Genomic DNA, 19,752 nt, shown 5'->3' with positions numbered 1-19,752 from the left:
ACTCAGAAATTATAAAATATTATTATGGAAAGATGGAAAAATGTGTAATAACTTCCAGGAACCCAAAGTTCAATGGCACAAACTGGATTCTTTTATAATACAATTAGAGAGAGTGCCCTGGGGAAGATGGCCCAGATTTTTATTTATACTTGGCTTGTGTGAATATTCCTACTTCCACCTCTATGTTTTGCTGCTGAGATCATCTGAGGGCACTCGCTTAAACCTTTTAGAAGTGTTCTGCTTTGACCTGTTCCTGAGAAGGTATTATATGGTGAACATGTACTCCCTCTGACCACATTTCTCCTGAATGCCCAGTGTTAGACAAAAAGTTCCAACTCCTGTGAACCCTATTACTTTTCAGGACAATGGACCCTGGTATGCTCTCAGAAAATCTGAACCAGAGACTATGCTTAGCTTCTCTTCTCTTGAAAATTTTACATCTAATAGTGGCAATACTGCTCTTTCTGTACATGGCTGTTTGTATTTGTTATTCAAAAAATAAATATATCAACGGTAGAAACAATCCAAGAGTCTATCAACAGATGAATGAACAAAATTTGCTATATATATACAGTGGAACAGTATTCAACCACACAGTGTAATAAAGTTTTGATATATGCAACAACATGGATAAAACATGAAAACATTATACTTAGGGAAATAAACCATACACAGAAGGACAAATATTGTATGATTTCTCTTATAGAATAAGCAAATTCATAGACAGGAAATAGAATATAAGTTACCAGGGGCTATGGAGAGAGAGAAAAGGTTAGTTATTGTTTAATGGGTACAAAGTTTTTGTTGGGGATAATTTAAAAATAGTTGTTTATAGGTAATGGTGATAGTTTAAAAACATGTGAATATACTTGATGCCACAGAAGTGTACAATTAGGAATGGTTAAAATGATAAATATAAAATTATGTATATTTTATAATAATAATTATTATTATTATAAACTCTATATAATGATCAAACCACCAGGCTCGCCTGAGGTAAGTAGCTCAGTGATAAACCAGTTAAGTGATGAGAGTTTGAGCCTTATCATCCAAGATACCCAACTGCTACATGGGCTTACTAGCCATGGTCTGTCTAGAGGTTCTCTAACTGTTCTCTTTTCAAATGAATACTTTAAAATAATTTTAAATATTGACTTTGTAAGTAGAAGTTTTAAAAAGACATTGTTACTACCTTTAAGTATGCAAAACCCTGGGGTTCATAAACCACTGCTTGGGAAATGCTGCCCAAAGCTCAATTTGGTGAAGAGAGTTGTCCAAAGTCTCAGAAAAAAATAACATATGGTAGCAATAGAGAAAGACTCAGATCTTGTGGCTTTTTCAGCACTACGCTACTTCCAATGATAATCAGAGTCTACTAATACCTGTCCTTTATAAGAGTTAGTGAAAGTCTACACTTTGATTCATTTGGTGTAATGACCAGGTAAAAGCTTTCCATGGGCATTCAAAAACACAAAAAACTAAGAAACATGATCTTTGGTTGTTAGAATGATAATTGGTAGGTATCTGCTTACATGGCAGGTTTAGCGAGAAGCTGGAATCCTCCCATAACCAGGAAATGTGTAATAGATGTACAATACCTTGAGCAAAAAAGGAAACACATGCACATTAGTGTTAAAATGTACATTAGTTCTTCAGAGTTTTTGAACAAGCATCTGGAACAGATACTTTTGGTATTTCTCCGATGAATTTCGGCCCTTTTATGATGTCAACATTTATGAACTATAAAGGACTGAAGAGTAGGGCAGGCTATGTGATCATCACAATAATCAGGAGAGGAAAAAAGCCATTTTAGTAAAGATGCTAATATAATAGGAAATTTAAATTCCACCTAAAACTATGCAGAAGATGCTAGAATTTATCTGATAGATTTTACTTTGTAACTGAACAAATTTCAGAAAATATGATTAAAATAGTTGGATTTTTATGAAAAATTTCTCTCATCTTCACTTTAGTTTTCCCAATTAAGTCTTCAGAAATAAACAAGAGAGGTGAGATGGTAAGAAAATGTTAAAAGAGCTCGAAACAGTGTTAGAAAATGTTAGTTAAGTATTGATCTACTGCTAGAGATTAAGTTTTTTTTTTTAATCCTCACCCGAGGACATTTTTCCATTTTTTGTTCAGATAGAGTGGGAGGGAGAGAGAGAGAGAGAGAGAGAGAGAAACATTGACATGAAAGGACACATCGAGTGGTTGCCACCCACACAACCCAACCAGGACCAGGGACAAACTGCAACTGAGGTACGTGACCTTAGGGGGAACCAAACTCGGGTCTCTCTGGACCGCAGGCCAACGCTCTAATTGCTGAGCCAAACCGGCCAGAGCTAGAGATTAAGTCTTGATATACTGCTTTAAGCCATGTACATTTTTTCTATACTGCTGGGCTGGCAAATATAATCAATTAACTCTGAAAGAGAAGGCAAAATTGCCCCAACTGGGTAGTTCAGTTGGTTGGAGTATTATCCTGTATACCTAAAAGGTTGTGGATTTGATTCCTGATCAGGGCACATACATAGGTTGTGGGTTCAATCTCTGGTTAGGGCTCATACAGGAAGCAACTGATTGATGTTTCCCTCTCACATCGATGTTTTCTTTCTTCTCTTTCCTCTCTCTTTCTCTGATATTAATTTTAAAAACAACAACAAAAAACCATATCCTCGGGTGAGGATTAAAATAAAAAAGAGAGAGAGAAGGCAAAATCAAAAAGAGCCCAAGGTAATATAGAGTTAAAAATGGCTGCTCTGACCCTGGCCTGTTTGACTCAATGGTTAGAGCTTCAGCCTGAGGACCAAAGGGCCACAGGTTCGATTCCCGGTCAAGGGCACATACCTGGATTGCAGGTCCAATATCCGGCCCTGGTTGAGGTCATGCAGGAAGCAATCAATAGATCTGTCTGTCTGTCTGTCTCTCTCTCTCAATCCCTTTCTCCCTTCCTCCTTCCCTCCCTTAATTCAGGTGAGGATTAACAACAACAAAAAGAGGTTGTTCTAGCCAGTGTGGCTCAGTTGGTCGAACATGGTCCCCTGTACCCAGAGGTCATGGGTTTGATTCCTGGTCAGGGCACATGCTTGGGTTGTGGCTGGATTTCAGATAGGAGGTGGGCAGGAGGCAGCCATTCGATGTTTCTCTCTCTCTCATCCATGTTTCTCTCTCTCCCATCCTCTCTTTAAAAAATTAAAAACATATTAAAAAATGGTTACAGCCCGGCCAGTGTGGATCAGTGGACTGAGTGTCATCCCATGGACTGAGAGGTCCCAGTTTGATTCCTGGTCAAGGCACATGCCCAGGTTGCTGGTTCAATCCCCAGTAAGGGGCGTGCAGAAGACAGCTGACAGATGTCTCTCTCTCACATGGTTGTTTCTATCTCTCTCTTTAAAAAAATCAATAAAAACATTAAAGAAAATAAAAAATGGTTACAATGGTAAATTTTATGTTACATGTATTTTATCTCAATTAAAATTAATTTCTAAAATTCATAAATAAAAAAATTACTTGCTCTATCTATGTAAATAAATTATGTTAAAAATAGACCAAGGTATCAAAATAAAAAGCATTTCGGCATAAATTCTGAAGTATCAGAAAAGAAAAAAAACTGAAATAGATTGTGATGAATATAAGTCAAAACAGAAAAATTATACTAATAAAATTTGAAACCTCAAATACAATTTAGCTTAAAAGTAAACTAGTATCAAATTAAGTTATTTTCATGTCTGAATGATGATGAGTTAAAAGACTCAAACCCGGGTCTTTCTTCTTAGACAATAGTTTCAAGTATATGGAACTTTACTTAGAATTAAAATCACATACATCTATTTGCACATATATGCTAAGTCTAAAAGAAAATACACTAAGATTATTAACAATGCTTATTTCTGGTGGAAGGATTATGGGTGACTTTAAATATTTATTTTGATTATCTTTATCTGTATAGTTTTCAGTAATGAGCACACATTATTTGTAGTATAAATGACCTAAACAGAACACGGAGAGAACAAGAGGCTGGTGCTTTTCATGGGCTCCACGCTGTGGCTGCTGTGGTCTTGGAGCTGTGCACAGAGCCTGGCAATTAGTGAGTATTCAGTCAAAAAAGAAAATCTACACTTCAGGTCAACAGTAAAATGTAATATACATTAAAATAATACTTAAATTAGGTCTTACATCATAATGTCAAAATACAAATTAAGAGAAAGTGAGAAATATTTAAATTACAAATACAGTTGGGATATTTTACTTTTAAAAAAATGAAAAGAGCCCTGGCCAGTTTGGCTCAGCGGTTAGAGCATCGGCCTGCGGTCCGGAGAGACCCGGGTTCGGTTCCCGCTAAGGGCATGTACCTCGGTTGCAGTTTGTCCCCGGCCCTGGTTGGTCGTGCGGGTGGCAGCCACTCGATGTGTCCCTTCACGTCGATGTTTCTCTCTCTCTCTCCCTTCCTCTCTCTCCCTCCCACTCTATCTGTACAAAAAATGGAAAAATATCCTCGGGTGAGGATAAAAAAAAATAAATAAATAAAAAAATGAAAAGAGCCTTAGATAACTATCCTTGGTTTTATTTTAAAGATAGTTTGGTCTTTAAACCCTCCATTTACAACAGTAAAAAGTAGACATTGGAACAGCTCCGTATCTACAATTAGCAGTCTTAAAATAGTTACTTATTTCCTCAAATTTTAGTATAATTTATTTAAGTAAACAAATTTGTTCTCTAAGGAGATTGTTTATATATTCATATTATAGTACATTTTATGTAAAGTGCACTATCAATCACTCTGCTAGTATATAGAAGAAAATATGAGAATTATTTTTAAACCTTTTATTTCCCCTTAGAAAAAAACTAAAATTTTAGGAATACAGAAATATAATTGATTTGAGATTAAAATACTACTTTGCAATTTCTATTACCTTATATCACTCTCCCTAATCTAGTCTCTTCTGATTAAGGAGCTGTTCTCCTTGGAAGAAAAACCCTGCAGAGATTGAACATGACACGGGACTGGATACTTGCTCTGTATAACTATCCAAGAAGAGACTTGCATGCTTCAGAATGACCAAGCTCCTGGCTTCCTTTATCCCTTGAAGGAAGCTGCTCAGTGAGGCTCCATGCTGACCAATTAGGTAACATAGCTTGCTGAATCGGCTTGCCACTTCCTGCAACAGCTGGACGGTACTTGAGGTGCCCAAATTTTCTGTCACAAAATGATAATAATGACAACATAACCTAAAGATTCATTTCCTAAATACTTCCTTATGATTAAGATTATAAATTCCCCATTTCTAAAATCATTTAACACGTTGTGATGTATTCTCAACTGTGGAACCCAAATAATCACAGTATTATAAAGAAAGCAACTTCAGAGATCCCAGAATCCAGTCATTTGAGAAAATTGTAAGAAAAAAAAACATTCACAGAGACCCCATAGATTCTGGGCCAGGGTTAAGATCCCATGATGGATATGTTAAAAAGAAAAGCTTTCCAGGTAATTCTGAAGACTTGCCAAATTTGAGAACCACTGAGCTAATCAAACTCTCCTCTCATTTTGAAGATACATAATCTGAAGCCAAGAGAAGAAAATTATCTAATTTCACACTACTGGTTATGACAGCCAGGAATTAAACTCACTTCTATAGTTGTAGCTTGGCTAACATTTTCAACTTTTTGTACTGAATTCTGTTCAACTTGTCCCTTGGACAAGCCCAACTTTTCAATACAGAGAGGGCAATCCAAAAACCAGACTGCCTAGGTTGCTCTAAACTTTATAGAGGGCATCAGGAGATTATTTGCTTTTTCCCAGTCCAAAGCTCCTAATTTCTAGGACTTCTCACCAAGCAGTGAGGCTGAAGAGCAGACCAGGTGACCACACAGAAATCAGGAATCAGGACAAAGAAAAGGCGATTTCACTTTCCTTTCAGAACAATCCAGGAAGCCTCCAGCTTAGATTACTTCCTTCCCCTTGCCAAAGCCCTGGGGTATTGGGTCCACCCACTGGAGGGGAATTTATAGAGCAGGGGACTTGGCAACATTTAAAACAGCAAAATACATTTTTCTCTTAAATCCTCACCTGACAATATTTTTTCCATTTATCTTCAGATAGAATGGGGGGGGGAGAGAGAGAGAAACATTGATGTGAAAGAGACACATCAATTGGTTGCCTCCCACACGATCCCCACAAGGGTCGGAAACCAAAACGCAACCGAGGTACGTGCCCTTGACCGGAATCAAACCCACAACTCTTTGATCTGAGGGCTGACATTCTAACTACTGAGCAAAACTGGCCAGGGGAAAATACATTTTTTAAAAAATGCAGATAGTCTCCAATTTACAAAGGAAATACTAAGTTAGTTGTTCGAAAAGTAGATGTTTTTGTAAAAACAATGAGCACTAATTCATACAAGCCAATGTCACCTTAAAGTGGAAAAGCTGATATATTAACAAGATAGAATTTAATTACTAGAGTATTGGTCTAGAGTCTGGGTCTTTAGAGGGGGCCATACAGTACAGGAGAGAAAAAGAGAAAGATAATTTTCTCTTCATTTTCTGAGTGCAAGGCCAAACCTAGAAAAATTTTTGAAATAGGGAAGTTTCTTTTTAATCTACACCTCTTCCAATCTCCACTTTGTATTCTTTTCTAACCTTCTAGAGATCCCAGGTAGCTAGCAGATCTGGACAGCAGCACACCATCTAAGACTATCATAATCCACTTCCTCTAATATCTCACCTTCAATCCCTCTTTGTAAGTGATTACAGCTAAGAAAAGGAATTAGATTTAATCAACTCATGCTAATGTGGGGCAAGATCCTTAACACTTTTAGTTATCAACAATTTCAAGAGACTATATGTAAATCCAAATGAATCTCTACTTGACATAATTCTAAAAATTAGAAAAAAAAGAAAGAAAGGCTAGAAGTATTATTTAGAAGCCTAGCTCCTAGGGTCAACTTTCACAAAGCTGTTTCTGCTTCTCTGTCATGACTATTCCGAAAGCTCCATTTTCTACTTCCACAAGCGAAGGAGCTCTGGGAGTGGTAGGGTAAGGCAGCGGCAGCTGGGATACTTTAAAAGTAGAAATAGCCCTGAATGGTTTGGCTCAGCAGTTTGAGTGTCGGCCTGCGGACCAGGGAGTCCTGGGTTCAATTCCTGCTAGGGGCATGCACCAAAAAAAAAGAATAAAAGTAGAAATAGTTTGAAAGATGTTGACTACTTGTGTACAGGAAGATGAGAATAGAAAGAAAGGGGTAAACCATAACTCAAAAGTTTTCTTTGTGATATAGGAAGAACAGATAAAACAAGAGTGTTCTACTTACCTAAACTGAGAAGAGGCCTGAGAATCTGAGATTTGATATCACTTAGTTTTGAATAAAACCGTCTTTCTGTAGTAGCCAACTCATGGAGACTGGCAATATATCCCATAATGTTCTTGTCCACCAAGGCTAGATAGCTGTCTTTTCCTGCTGTCACTCTGCTGATATATCCAAGCTAAAAGAGAGGACAAGGAAAGATTAAAGATAAGATATAATCTACTCGCAGCAATTTGGGCACTGTATCTGGTTTGTATCAGCTGGCGAGAGCCAACTGGTAAATAGTCAGGAGTTTTCCAAGTTGATAATAAAACACTGGTAGCTTGAAATTGGCAATTTCTCCCCCTCCTTCACCCCCTCCCCCCCAAGACAAACACTACAGATTAGGGCTTTTTGGTGTGGTTTTGATTTAAATTTTAGAGATGGCTTACTAATACACATTGCTATATATGTATATCTGGATCTCTATATAACTATATGCACTATACTTTTATTTATTGCCAAAATACCTTTTATTTCATATTACATGTTTAGAACTACAGACACACACCCTAAATATACAAAGATCCAAATGATATAAATACATGTCTCAGGACTCCTTTTTGCATAAAATAGGATAAATAAGAGCAAAAGGGATTCAGTGCTATAGACCAAAATAGCAAAGGTCTGGGAGTTATCTTTCTTTCTTTATTTTATTTTACTATTTTATTTCATTTATTTCATTATTTTATTTTATTATTTTAGTTTAGTTTAGTTTTTAATCCTCACTTGAGGATAATTTTCTATTTATCATCAGAGTGGGAGGGAGGCAGAGGGAGGGAGAGAGAGAAACACTGATGTGAGAGAGACACATTGACTGGTTGCCTCCACATGACCCTACTAGGGCTGTGGATGAACTGCAACTGAGGTACATGCCTGTGATCAGAATCGAACCCTTGACTCATTGGTCCGAGGGCTAAAGCTCTAACCGCTGAGCCTAACCAGCCAGAGTGAGTTATTATTCTTTAAAAGATACTTTTTTCATTTATCCATGACACCATAAATTAAAATATTCAATGTTTTTATTCACATTTCCCTATTAAACTGGCAACCGAGCTGTAGACCCAAAAGACTATTAAAATCCCATTGTAACTAAAATATATTAGTGTCTCATCCCTTTTATCAGCATATTCATCCTATATCTGGACTGTAGCATCTTGGATGAGGAATGTGGAGCCAGGGCCAACAACTACAAAGAGTCAATTAGTATGTCTAGAATAGCAGGCTATTATAGGTTAAGAGCCAAATCTCAGCTGGTGTTGCCTTTAGCAAGAAAGACCTTGTCCCTGTACATTCATAGCTCACATATTTAGCCAGAAAACCAAACATCAAAGATAAAAAACAGTCCATAGGATATATTATTCAATAAGAATAAGAAATCAAGAATGTCCTTAGCTTTGAGGATGTGAGTTACTCTAGCAGCGGGTAGCCTGGGGGGGGGGGGGCAATAATCCCAGAAAAAGGCCGATGATTTAAGTTTATGAAAAAGAATTTGAGCCCAGCTGGTGTGGCTCAGTGGTTGAGCATCGACCCATTCATCAAGAAGTCGCTGGTTCGATTCCCAGTCAGGGCACATGTCCAGGTTGTGGGCCTGATCCCCAATGAGGGGCATGCAGGAGGCAGCCAATCGATGTTCTCTCTCATTGATGTTTCTACCTCTCTCCCGCTCCCTTCCTCTCACTCTAAAGTCAATAAAGAAAAAAAAAAAAAGAATTTGAGCCCTGGCTGGTTTGGCTCAGCAGTTAGAGCATCAGCCTGTGGACCATGGAGTCAAGGGCTCGATTCCAGTCAAGGGCTTCTACCTCAGTTGCGGTTCCCCAGGCCCTGGTTGGGGTTCTGCAGGAGGCAACCAATCCATGTGTATGTTTCTCTCTCTCTCTCTCTCTCTCTCTCTCTCTCTCTTTCTCTCTCTCTCACACACACACACACCCTTCCACTCTATCTGAAGATAAATGGAAAAATATCCTCAGGTGAGAATTTAAAATAAAAAATAAAATAAAATTAAATTAAATCAATTTACTCCATTTTTATTCTAATTCACCTCTGAGAGATCCACAAATGCAGGAAACTTCACTATGAAATGTACTTTTTAATAATCCTACATGAGGGTGTTAATTCAACAAACAAAGCATTTACTAGGAGGATACAGCAGTAAATAAGAAATCCTAAAACCCTACCTTACGTATCTTACAGTTAAGGACAGACAATAGACAAAATATGTAAATCATATAGTGTATTAGATGGTGATATGCATTGTGGAGAGAAGTCAGTCAGGACAAGGAGATACGGAGTGAAGGAGAGGATGGGAAGGAACTTGCACAGTAGTGTAACACAGTAGACAGAGATACTTAATAACAGGCATATGCACAAATAACAAAAACAAAATATTTCTCATGTGTTACAGAACGTGGGCCTTAGGATCCGATTCCTGTTCACCTTACTACAGGAGAGAAGTACTGGAGTCTCAGTACCACTGGGATTCTCTGGAAGGTTGTCACCTTCTGTAGGATCCTGCCGGCCACTGTAATATAACCCAGGCTGGAAGTCTTCTGTATCTACTAAAAACAGGGAATAATCCTGTCCTGCAGCTACACTCCAGACTCCATTTTCACTGTTTACCTGCAATGACAACAAAATATTGTTGATCCAAGATAAAAGAATCAGAACTTCAGAACCACAGGAACTGAAACATTAGGTTATGTAAGCAAGCGTGGTGCAATATCATATCTCAGAGGGCAAAATTTACCCAGCAAAGTACCTAATCAAATGCAGAAGAGACATAGGGGTAAGAAGGAATCCTTTGTTCACTTGTAAATTTAGAACTGGATTGTTTTTATAAAAATCTGGATAATTGAAATTAAAAAAGGAAAAACCACAGATCTGATTTTTTAATTGTTAAGTCCCCATAGACCTTAGCCTGTCTTACAATCAATAGGCCCAGAAACTTCTAGAGCCCTATTCTGACAGCTAGCACACACCTTTGACCATTCTAATTCAGCTGTGTCCACAAAGAGCAAAGTAACAAAAAAAACTAACAAGGCTAAATTCCATTCCGGCCAACTAAACCCTTGGATGCTAAAATTCAGTTTTTCCACTTGGAACTCTCACTACCTCTTTGGTGTGACTTCACTGTGCCAACTTCCAGAACACTGAAACAGACAGGATCCCTTAGAAGCCCATCTACATGGATCCCCTAGACCAGTGGTTCTCAGAGAGCAGTTTTCATAGCAGCTGCAGCAATCACCTAAGAACATGTTAGAAATGCAGACTCTCAGGCCACAGAGCTTCTGGAGGTGGGGGGCCCTGGCAATCTTTGGAACAAGCTCTCCAGGTGATTTTGATGTACGCGGAAGTATGCCTTAAACCAGTGGTTTTCAAACCTTGGGATTCTACACAGTGATTCAGGAGCCAACATGGAAAAGCAGGCATCAGGGCTCTGCCCCCATGTCCCTCCATTCTTCGTATGGAATTCCACATATGATTTATTTGAAGAAAGTATTCTACTATGAAAACTACTGCCTCCAACATCCAGACCCAACTTTAGCCAAGGCTCTAATAGAGTCTTTGTGTCTCGGATAGGCTCCAAATCCTAGGTGTTAGGTGATTGTGTGAGTGAACATGTAAATGTGTGTGTTGTGTGTGTGTGTGTGGGGGGGGTGTTTTGTGTGTGTGTGTGAGTGTGTGCATGTCTCAACTAGTTTATATCCTCTTCCAGCATGACACTATCTTCTCAAATTCAGGCTATCCAGATAACTGACTTCCTGTTATTTTTGCAAAGAATGAATTAAATGTTTTTGCAGGAGAAAAATCTTCTTTAGTCTCCAATCAAAGCTAATTCAGATCTCACTCTATATTGACTTTAATTTGTAGAGTAATTAAAATGACTTCAAAATGTTTTTCTCACCCTTCCCCCAAATTAAAAAAAAAAAATCAAACTCCTAATGCCATATTTTTATATGTACAGTTAAAGAGTAATAAAACTAAAACATTGTAACAAACTCTATTCTCTCTTGTCTGACTCTAAAATGCTAAATAAAAAACTTATTTCCAGGATCTCCATGCTATATTATAAAACTTTTCTTAGTATGAATAAATGCATGTTGTACTTTATTCAAATACACAATAAACAAGAAACAATGATCTACCATATCTATATTTGTGATAAAATAATAACAATTAAATAGCTTACCACTAAAATGTTTTATACTAAAAATATTTAACATTGTAGCTAGAAGTAATAACTGTTCCCTGATATTTTATTTAAATCTTTCCTTCTCAGGAAAATTAAGTTTGCTGGGAAAAAAGGCAGTATGGCCATGGCTGGAGTAGCTCAGTTGGTTAGAGCATGGTCCTAACAAGCCAAGGTTTCAGGCTGGATCCCGGGTCAGGGCACACAAAAGAATCAACTAATGAATGCAGTAATAAGTGAAACAACAAACCAATGTTTCTCTCTCCCCCTTTTTCTGCTTTATAAAAAATAATCACTAATTTTTTTTTTAAAAGGCAGTATGTAAAAGTCTTATACAATCGTGTATGTAGTGCATGCTGAATATGTGAATCACTGGACTATGTATTAACATGAGTCACTGGATTGAGGTTAAATAACCTTTTATAGTCTTTGTTGAGGCAGAAAGAGGGTTGAGAAACATTCCTCTAGAATTACACCAGAAAGACTACAATGACCAATCTCTGAATAGCATTACATAAACTAATTTATATAACAGTGAAGAAACCATCTATACTTTTAGCTTCACTACAGAAAATGAAAAGGTTTACAAAAAGGTTTTACTACTATGACTATGTATGTAAAAGAGACCAAAACATAACATAACAAAAGAGATCAAGACATAACACCACCAAATAATGTATGTAATAGTCAAAGTTAAGTCAGAAGTCAAACAGCAGACAATTGGTAGTATCAAGTTCAGAAGTCAACATCACAGTCCTAGAAACACATTTAAACATTTTTTTTACTTTTTAAAAAAGACAAGAGAACTATGAATGTTCAATGAACAGTGAAAGCTAAGAAGAAAAGAAATGTAACATATCAATAAATACAACACATCAAAAAAAGAACATCTGGCTTGAAAATAAATGGTTTCATATATATATTTTTTTTAATTAAGTATATCAAAACAACTTTAGGTTACAACTATAAAGTTCTAATTTTTTTTAAACATGAAATGGAGAAATATAAAGTATATAATTTAGAATTCTGGACTAGGTTGCTATAGAAGTTAACAAGTTCACAAAAGTACCTTTGCAAGACGAGGAACTGTTGTAGGAAAATCAGAATGTCCAAGTTGACCAAAGGTATTGTTACCCCATGAGTAAACCTATTAGGAAACCACAGGAAAGTAGGTAAGAGTTATGAATCTGACTTTGCATGTCAATTCTGAACATTTATAACAACATATGTATAGTATATATACCAATAGTTACACATAAATTAGTTACACTAGTCTTTCCACTCTTTAAAGTAACAGATATTATGGAAATTCATTTTAAACAAGACCAGAGATAACGGGCAGATAGAGTACATAGGAAGAGAGTCCAAGGATTAAAAATAACTAACATTTTTCAGGTGTTTACTACCTGCCAGACATTGTTCTTTTTTTTTCTTTTTTTTTTCAGACATTGTTCTTAACACTTTCTATGATTTGCCAAGCATTGCTCTTAATGCTTTCTATGTATTAATCAATGTTTCAGTCTCATAATTATTATTATTATTTATTTTTTTTTTTTTATCCTCACCCGAGGATATTTTTCCATTTTTTTTGTACAGATAGAGTGGGAGGGAGAGAGAGGAAGGGAGAGAGAGAGAGAAACATCGACATGAAGGGACACATCGAGTGGCTGCCACCCGCACGACCAACCAGGGCCCGAGACAAACTGCAACCGAAGTACGCGCCCTTAGCGGGAACCGAACCCGGGTCTCTCCGGACCGCAGGCTGACGCTCTAACCGCTGAGCCAAACTGGCCAGGGTCATAATTATTATTTTTGCCAAATAAGAAAACTGGCCCAGAGAGGACACAAATTTGTAAATAGCATAGCCAGGATTTAATCCCAGAAATTATCCTATACTGTTACTTACAAAGAAGGTGATGAAAAAATAAAGTTAAGTGATGTAAATAAAAAGTAATCATGACTTTTTGCTCTTATATAGGAGTACTATGGAATGACTAGAAAGCCTTTTCACATATGAAGAGTTACTGAAGGAGAAACACAAGTACCTATGCTCCACTATAGACAAAAGAACACTAGATCACAGGGACTATGCAAAATAAAAATAGTTTTTTTAATTCAAATTATAAAAGTAATTCATGGTCACTGTGCAAGACTGTGACAGTATAATGAAATTTTTAAAACGTGAAAACCAGTGATGAATCCACCACTTATATACAACTACTATTCTGTTTTGGAAACACACACATACATGCTTCCAGAAATCTGAAAGTCTACTAGATATAATGTATATATAAAATGTAAAGTGCAAAATGGGACTATACTATTAATGCTGTTTTGTGACCTGATGTTTTTTACTTAATGCTATGCACTGACATTTTTCTATGTCAATAAGCAGAGAGCTACATTATTTATAACTACATACAATCCCACTGTGGGCATAGTTTAAGCAACTACCCAATGAAATAAGTATATTTATTAATAATTTTTTTCTGATCTTTAATATGAAAAATATATTAAAAATATCTGAATATACATATTTGTGAATCTATACATACATATTTGTGAACCTATTTCCTAAGGATAAATTCCTAGGCAAAGAACTCTGGGTCAATAAATATGCACATTCTGATTTTTAATATATACTGACAAACTGTCTTCCAGCAAGGTCCAATGTACATTTTCACCAGCACGACATGTACCTCTCCCCCATATCTTCACCAACACTTGGCATTAAATGCAATTCTTGCTAATAAGATAGGTGAAAAAACATTTTACTGTTATTTCAATTTAAATTTGTTTACCTAGTGGTTGACCACATTTTCATTCATTGCTGGCCATTTCTATTTCTTCTGTAAACACAATATAAGTATTCTACGACAATTTTTCTTAATGTACAGGTAATAACACTTTGTCACGTATGTTATAAATGTTTTTTCCCAGTGTGTTATGAATCTTAATTTTGTTTGTGGTGTTTTTGCTGTTTAGGATTACTAAGTAGACTATTATGTAGAGAAACATATAATCTTACTAATTTCTGGTTTTAATGTCATGTCTTTTTCTATTTCTAAGGTTATTTTTTTTAAATCACCTAAATTTGTTCTTTTACATGTAAGGTTTTATTTTTTAACATCTAATCTTTAATTCATCCAGAAGTTGAATATGTAAAGTTATTTTAATTTTCTTCTGCAAATAAGAAGCCAGTGGTTCCATTAGTATTTATTGAATACTTAGTCTTATTTCTCCGATTGATTTGAAATGCCCACTTTTATCATATATTATTATTCTCACATAAACTAGGGTCTATTTCTAGTCTATAGGTATATTCCTAGTCCACTGATCTTTTTGTAGTTTTACAATATATTTTTATGGCTAATTCTCATTCTTCCTTTCTGTTCATTTTTAGAATTTATGTGGCTCATGGCCTATTTTTATTCTCCTAGAGCAATTTCGGGATCATTTTATCAAACTGTAAATATTATACTGGAATATTTTGGGGATTGCACTGAATTTATACTGTATTGATTTAATGATCTAGGGGGAAATGACATTTTTGCAAAACTGATCTTCTCATCTAAAAATAAGACGTCTCTCCCTTTACTCCTATTTTCTTTTATGACCTATTAGACAAGTTCTTGAGTTTATGTCATATGGGCTCTACACAGTTTCTTCTTTCCATGGTATGTTTTCTGCTTTACTTTAGGTATATAAAAAGGCTAACAATTATAATGTTTATTTTGTAACTGACCACATTCCTCTCTTATTTTTAAGCCTTTTAGATTATTTATCATGTTAATAACATAAATTATCCTTTTCTTTCCTAATATTTATAATTATATGTATGTTATTATATAGCCTGTTAGCAGGCTATGTTAGTTTTTTGGCTAGCCTACCATACGAAATTTAAAATAAAATATTTAATGGATTTAGAATCCTTCACTGACTTTAAAAAAATTTTTTTTTAATTAATTTATTTTTGTTACAGATGTTTCTCCTTTTTTTCCCCATTGACACCCTCCTCATCACCCTCATTCCATACCCGGCTTTGTTGTCCATGTCCATCGGTTATGCGTACATGCATATAAGTTCTGTGGTTTATCTCTTTCCTCCTCCCACCACCCTCTCTTCTGAGGGTTGTCAGTCTGTACCCTACTTCCACGTCTCTGGGTCTACCCTATTCCTCAGACTGTTATGTTCATTATATTTCCACAAACAAGTGAGATCACGTAATATTTGTCTTTCTCTGCTTGGCTTGTTTCACTTAGGATAATACTTCCCAGGTCCCTCATGTCATCTCAAAGGATAAGAGATCTTTCTTTCTTACAGCTGCATAGTACTCTATTGCGTATATGTACCACAGCTTTTTTATCCATTTGTCTACTAATGAACACTTGGGCTGTTTCCAGATCTTAGCTATTATAAATAGTACTACTATAAACATGGGGGTACATATGTTCTTTCGGATTGGTGTTTCAGGCTTCTTAGGGTATATTCCTAGAAGCGAGATCACTGATCAAATGGCAATTCAATTTTTAATTTTTTGAAGTAACACCATAGTGTTTTACATAGTGGCTGCACCAGTCTGTATCCCTACCAGCAGTGTACTAGAGTCCCCTTTTCTCCACAAGCCTCGCCAACACTTGTTGTTTGATGATTTGATGATGGCAGCCATTCTGACAGGTGTGAGGTGATACCTCATTGTTGTTTTAATTTGCATCTCTCTGATGATTACTGATGTTGAGCATTTCTTCATATGTCTCTTGGCCATTTGTATGTCCTGTTTGGAGAGGTGTCTATTTAGTTCCTCTGCCCATTTTTCAATTGGGTTCTTGTCTTCCTTTTGTTGAGTTGTATGAATAATCTATATATTTTGGAAATTAACCCCTTATCTGATGTGTCATTGGCAATGATGCTCTCCCATACAGTGGGTTGCCTTTCCATTTTGATGATTGTATCTTTTGCTGTGCAGAAGTTTTTTAGGCGTTTTAGTCTGATGTAGTCCCATGTGTTCATTTTTCCCTTTGTTTCTATTGCCTTAGGTGACATATCAGTGAAAATTCTGCTGCGGATGATGTACGAAATTTTGTTGCCTACATTTTCTTCTAGGATTTTTATGGATTCATGGGTCACATTTAAGTCTTTTATCCATTGTGAGTTTATTCTTGTGTATGGTGTAAGTTAATGGTCTAGTTTCATTTTTTTGCATGTAGCTGTCCAATTTTCCCAACACCATTTATTAAAAAGGCTGTCTGTACTCCACTGTATGCTCTTGCCTCCTTTGCCAAATATTAATTGAGCATAATGTCTTGGGTCCATTACTGGGTTCTCTGTTCTGTTCCACTGGTCTATCTGCCTGTTCTTGTGCCAGTACCAGGCCGTTTTGCTTACAGTAGCTTTGTAGTATAACCTGATATCCGGTTGTGATCTCACCTTCTTTGTCCCTCTTTTTCAAAATTGCTGTGGCTATTCGGGATCTTTTTTGGTTCCAGATGAACTTTTTCAGTATTTGTTCTAGTTCTGTGAAATATGTCGTTGGTATTTTGATGGGGATTGCATTGAATGTATAGATTGCTTTGGGTAATATGGACATTTTAATGACATTAATTCTTCCAATCCATGAAAAAATATGGAACGCTTCCCGATTTTGCGTGTCATCCTTGCACAAGGGCCATGCTAATCTTCTCCATATCGTTCCAATTTTAGTATATGTGCTGCTAAAGCAAGCGCCTTCATTGACTTTTTCTAAAAAGATGAAGAATCATTACATGTGTATAGTTAAGAGTAACTTAAATGACTTTTATTAGGAGGGTTTATGTACATGGTCCTGGCTTTCAGCAATTCTGGTTGTTACTTTCAGGTCCCACAATTTTAACAGAGAAAACACCTTTGTTAGTGTCTTACTTATGGAAATTCACCAATACCCTGAAAAGTTCTGAGTTCTGTTTTTAGACAAGAGGACATTATAGAAAGAGTCTTTAACAGGTAGACCAGTGCTTAATCCAAACTCTACTATCACAGGTGTGAATTTAGACAAGTTACATAATTTCTCTAAACCTCCATTTCCCCACTTGCAAAATGGAAATAACGTTATGAAATGTAAAACAATGGAAAGATCAAGTGAGATACCAGGTTTGTTGCCTGACTCAATAAATAATAGTCCAATCTCATCATGTTGGCCTTTCATGAAATTAAGGTAAGCTTTTAATAGTTTTACTCCTACCTGGGATTTTGCAGTAAGTGCAAGAGAATGGTAACCACCTGCCTCCAGATGAATTACTTCTTTACCATCCAGACATTTTACACACAATGGTTGAAGCCTTAAAGAAAAACATAACATACACACACAATCTCAAAGGAAGTATTCTCAGCATAAATTATGACTTTTCTTAAATTATAGAGTAAGTTCTTCCAAGTAATAGTAAACATTTCAAAAGAAAACTCTGAAATAAAAATGATGTATATAATGTCCAATCTATTCCTAAATATAAGTAATTTTGAATGGTTTCCATTTAATCTTTGTCTACCAATCACTAATTAACCACCATAATTCAGAACCTGTTAAAAATCATCAAACTACTAAATGATTCATATGGTAGAGAGATTACTTAGGATACAATGAAATGCAACCACAGAGGAAAGTTAAGTCTTTTTTTTTAATGCTACAGTTGCCTACACTCTGCTAAGAACAGACATTAATATTAACTGACTGTTTAGATAATCATTCCATTTACACACCTTTTACAAATGTCTAATTTGTTACTATTATAAGAATTTCTCTTAAACAAAACAAGTTTTTCCTTGAGGTGCATGAATTAGACATGGTTTAATACTGTGTTTATACTTAATCTGGCAGCAATTGAGAAATATGTCTCAGGTTAAAAAATGTTAGCTCTTTTTTATAAGTTAAAAATGTGAACGATTCAAGTGTTCCTATGAAATACAACTTTATCCCAAACACACCAAGATGAATGTACAGGGTGGGGCAAAAGTCAGTTTACAGTTGTGAGTACGCAAAATAGAGTTTATTCTTGTATTAGGACAGTGGAACCTCAGTTCCCGAACTTAATTTGTTCAAGAAGGCTATTCAAGAAGAGATTTGTTCGAAAACTGGATCACTTTTTCCCATTAGAGATAATGTAAACTGAATCAATTTGTTCCAGACCCCACATGATTCTGTTTTAACCTTTCTTATATACAGTAGATGTCTAATGTACTATTTAATCTACAAACAAACACTTCTTTTCTAAAATTTATCAAACCAGTTCTGGGGAAGTCAGCATGGGGCATCTTCGCTTTCACATAATATATTGCTGCCTCCAAAAGCTGTCACTGGCTAACTGCTGTTCATTTATCCAAATCAACCACAGTATTTCTACCTCTTCAATTGCCTGTGATCACTGTTTCTTTCACACCCTTAGCAACATTAGCACTCTTGATGGCCTTTTTATGTTTTAAAATTGTGCTAATCGTCCATTTTGCCAGCAACAAGAGCAAAATTCACTCACTCACTCACTCACTCACTCACTCACTCACTCACTCACAGCACAGCCTGGCTGTATGGCTCAATGGATTGAGCATAGTCCCATCCCAGTTCCATTCCCAGTCAGGGCACATACCCAGGCTGTGGGCTCAATGCCCAGTAGGGGGTGTGCAGGAGGCAGCTGATCCCTGTCTCTCTCTCACATCATGTTTCTATCTCTCTCAGTAAAAAAAAAAACACAAAAAAAAAAGAACAAAGCATATTAATATTCACAGTACAATTTCCTGAAATGTTAACTGCAATGTCAGCTGAGATGTTAAAGGTAAACTGATTTGCATTCTCTCCTTTGTTTGTGGCCTGAGAGACGCTTTTTGTCATGCTGATGTATCAGCAAGAAAGGGCTGTTACGCTGAGAACCTAAGAAGTTTTGTTCAACTACGGAGACATTTTTTCCATGAACAACTTGAAGAATTGAACTGTTTGAGATGGGAGACATTTGAGAATTGAGGTTTGACTGTATTTATTAATTTCTGTATTATTTTCCATACAAAAAACTGTAAACCTACTTTTGCCCCACTCTATACATCAAAGATAGGATGGAAAGGTACACCAAAGATACTTAAGTCCTTTATTGTGAGGAACAAATTCAAGACTAAGATAACAGTTGTTTTTTAAATCAGAGTTAATGGTATAGAATAATTTTGAGTTAGAAGAGACCAGATTTCCTTTATGAGGGAACA

The 19,752-nt window shown here is 36.2% G+C and overlaps 1 protein-coding gene and 1 non-coding gene across 3 annotated transcripts in view; both read right to left on the bottom strand.

Moving 5' to 3' along the window:
• ALS2 (alsin Rho guanine nucleotide exchange factor ALS2) overlaps nt 1–19,752 on the bottom strand; it is a 75,341-nt gene that overhangs the window by 29,965 nt on the left and 25,624 nt on the right. For both annotated transcript variants that reach the window (XM_036254034.1, XM_036254035.1), the window contains exons 7-12: nt 17,753–17,849; nt 12,605–12,682; nt 9,783–9,965; nt 7,314–7,485; nt 5,017–5,197; nt 1,533–1,598 (exon numbers count right to left, since the gene is read on the bottom strand). In XM_036254034.1, coding sequence (XP_036109927.1) covers nt 1,533–1,598; nt 5,017–5,197; nt 7,314–7,485; nt 9,783–9,965; nt 12,605–12,682; nt 17,753–17,849 — 777 coding nt within the window. The remainder of the gene's footprint in view (nt 1–1,532; nt 1,599–5,016; nt 5,198–7,313; nt 7,486–9,782; nt 9,966–12,604; nt 12,683–17,752; nt 17,850–19,752) is intronic.
• On the bottom strand, nt 17,153–17,255 carry LOC118625872. Its single transcript, XR_004958734.1, has one exon. It is a non-coding gene; the product is annotated as a U6 spliceosomal RNA (small nuclear RNA).

Source organism: Molossus molossus, unplaced genomic scaffold (genome assembly GCF_014108415.1).
Source record: "Molossus molossus isolate mMolMol1 unplaced genomic scaffold, mMolMol1.p scaffold_m16_p_11, whole genome shotgun sequence".
In the NCBI taxonomy this organism is placed as follows: Eukaryota; Metazoa; Chordata; class Mammalia; order Chiroptera; family Molossidae; genus Molossus; species Molossus molossus.
This window is presented reverse-complemented; position numbering and strand designations above follow the sequence as displayed.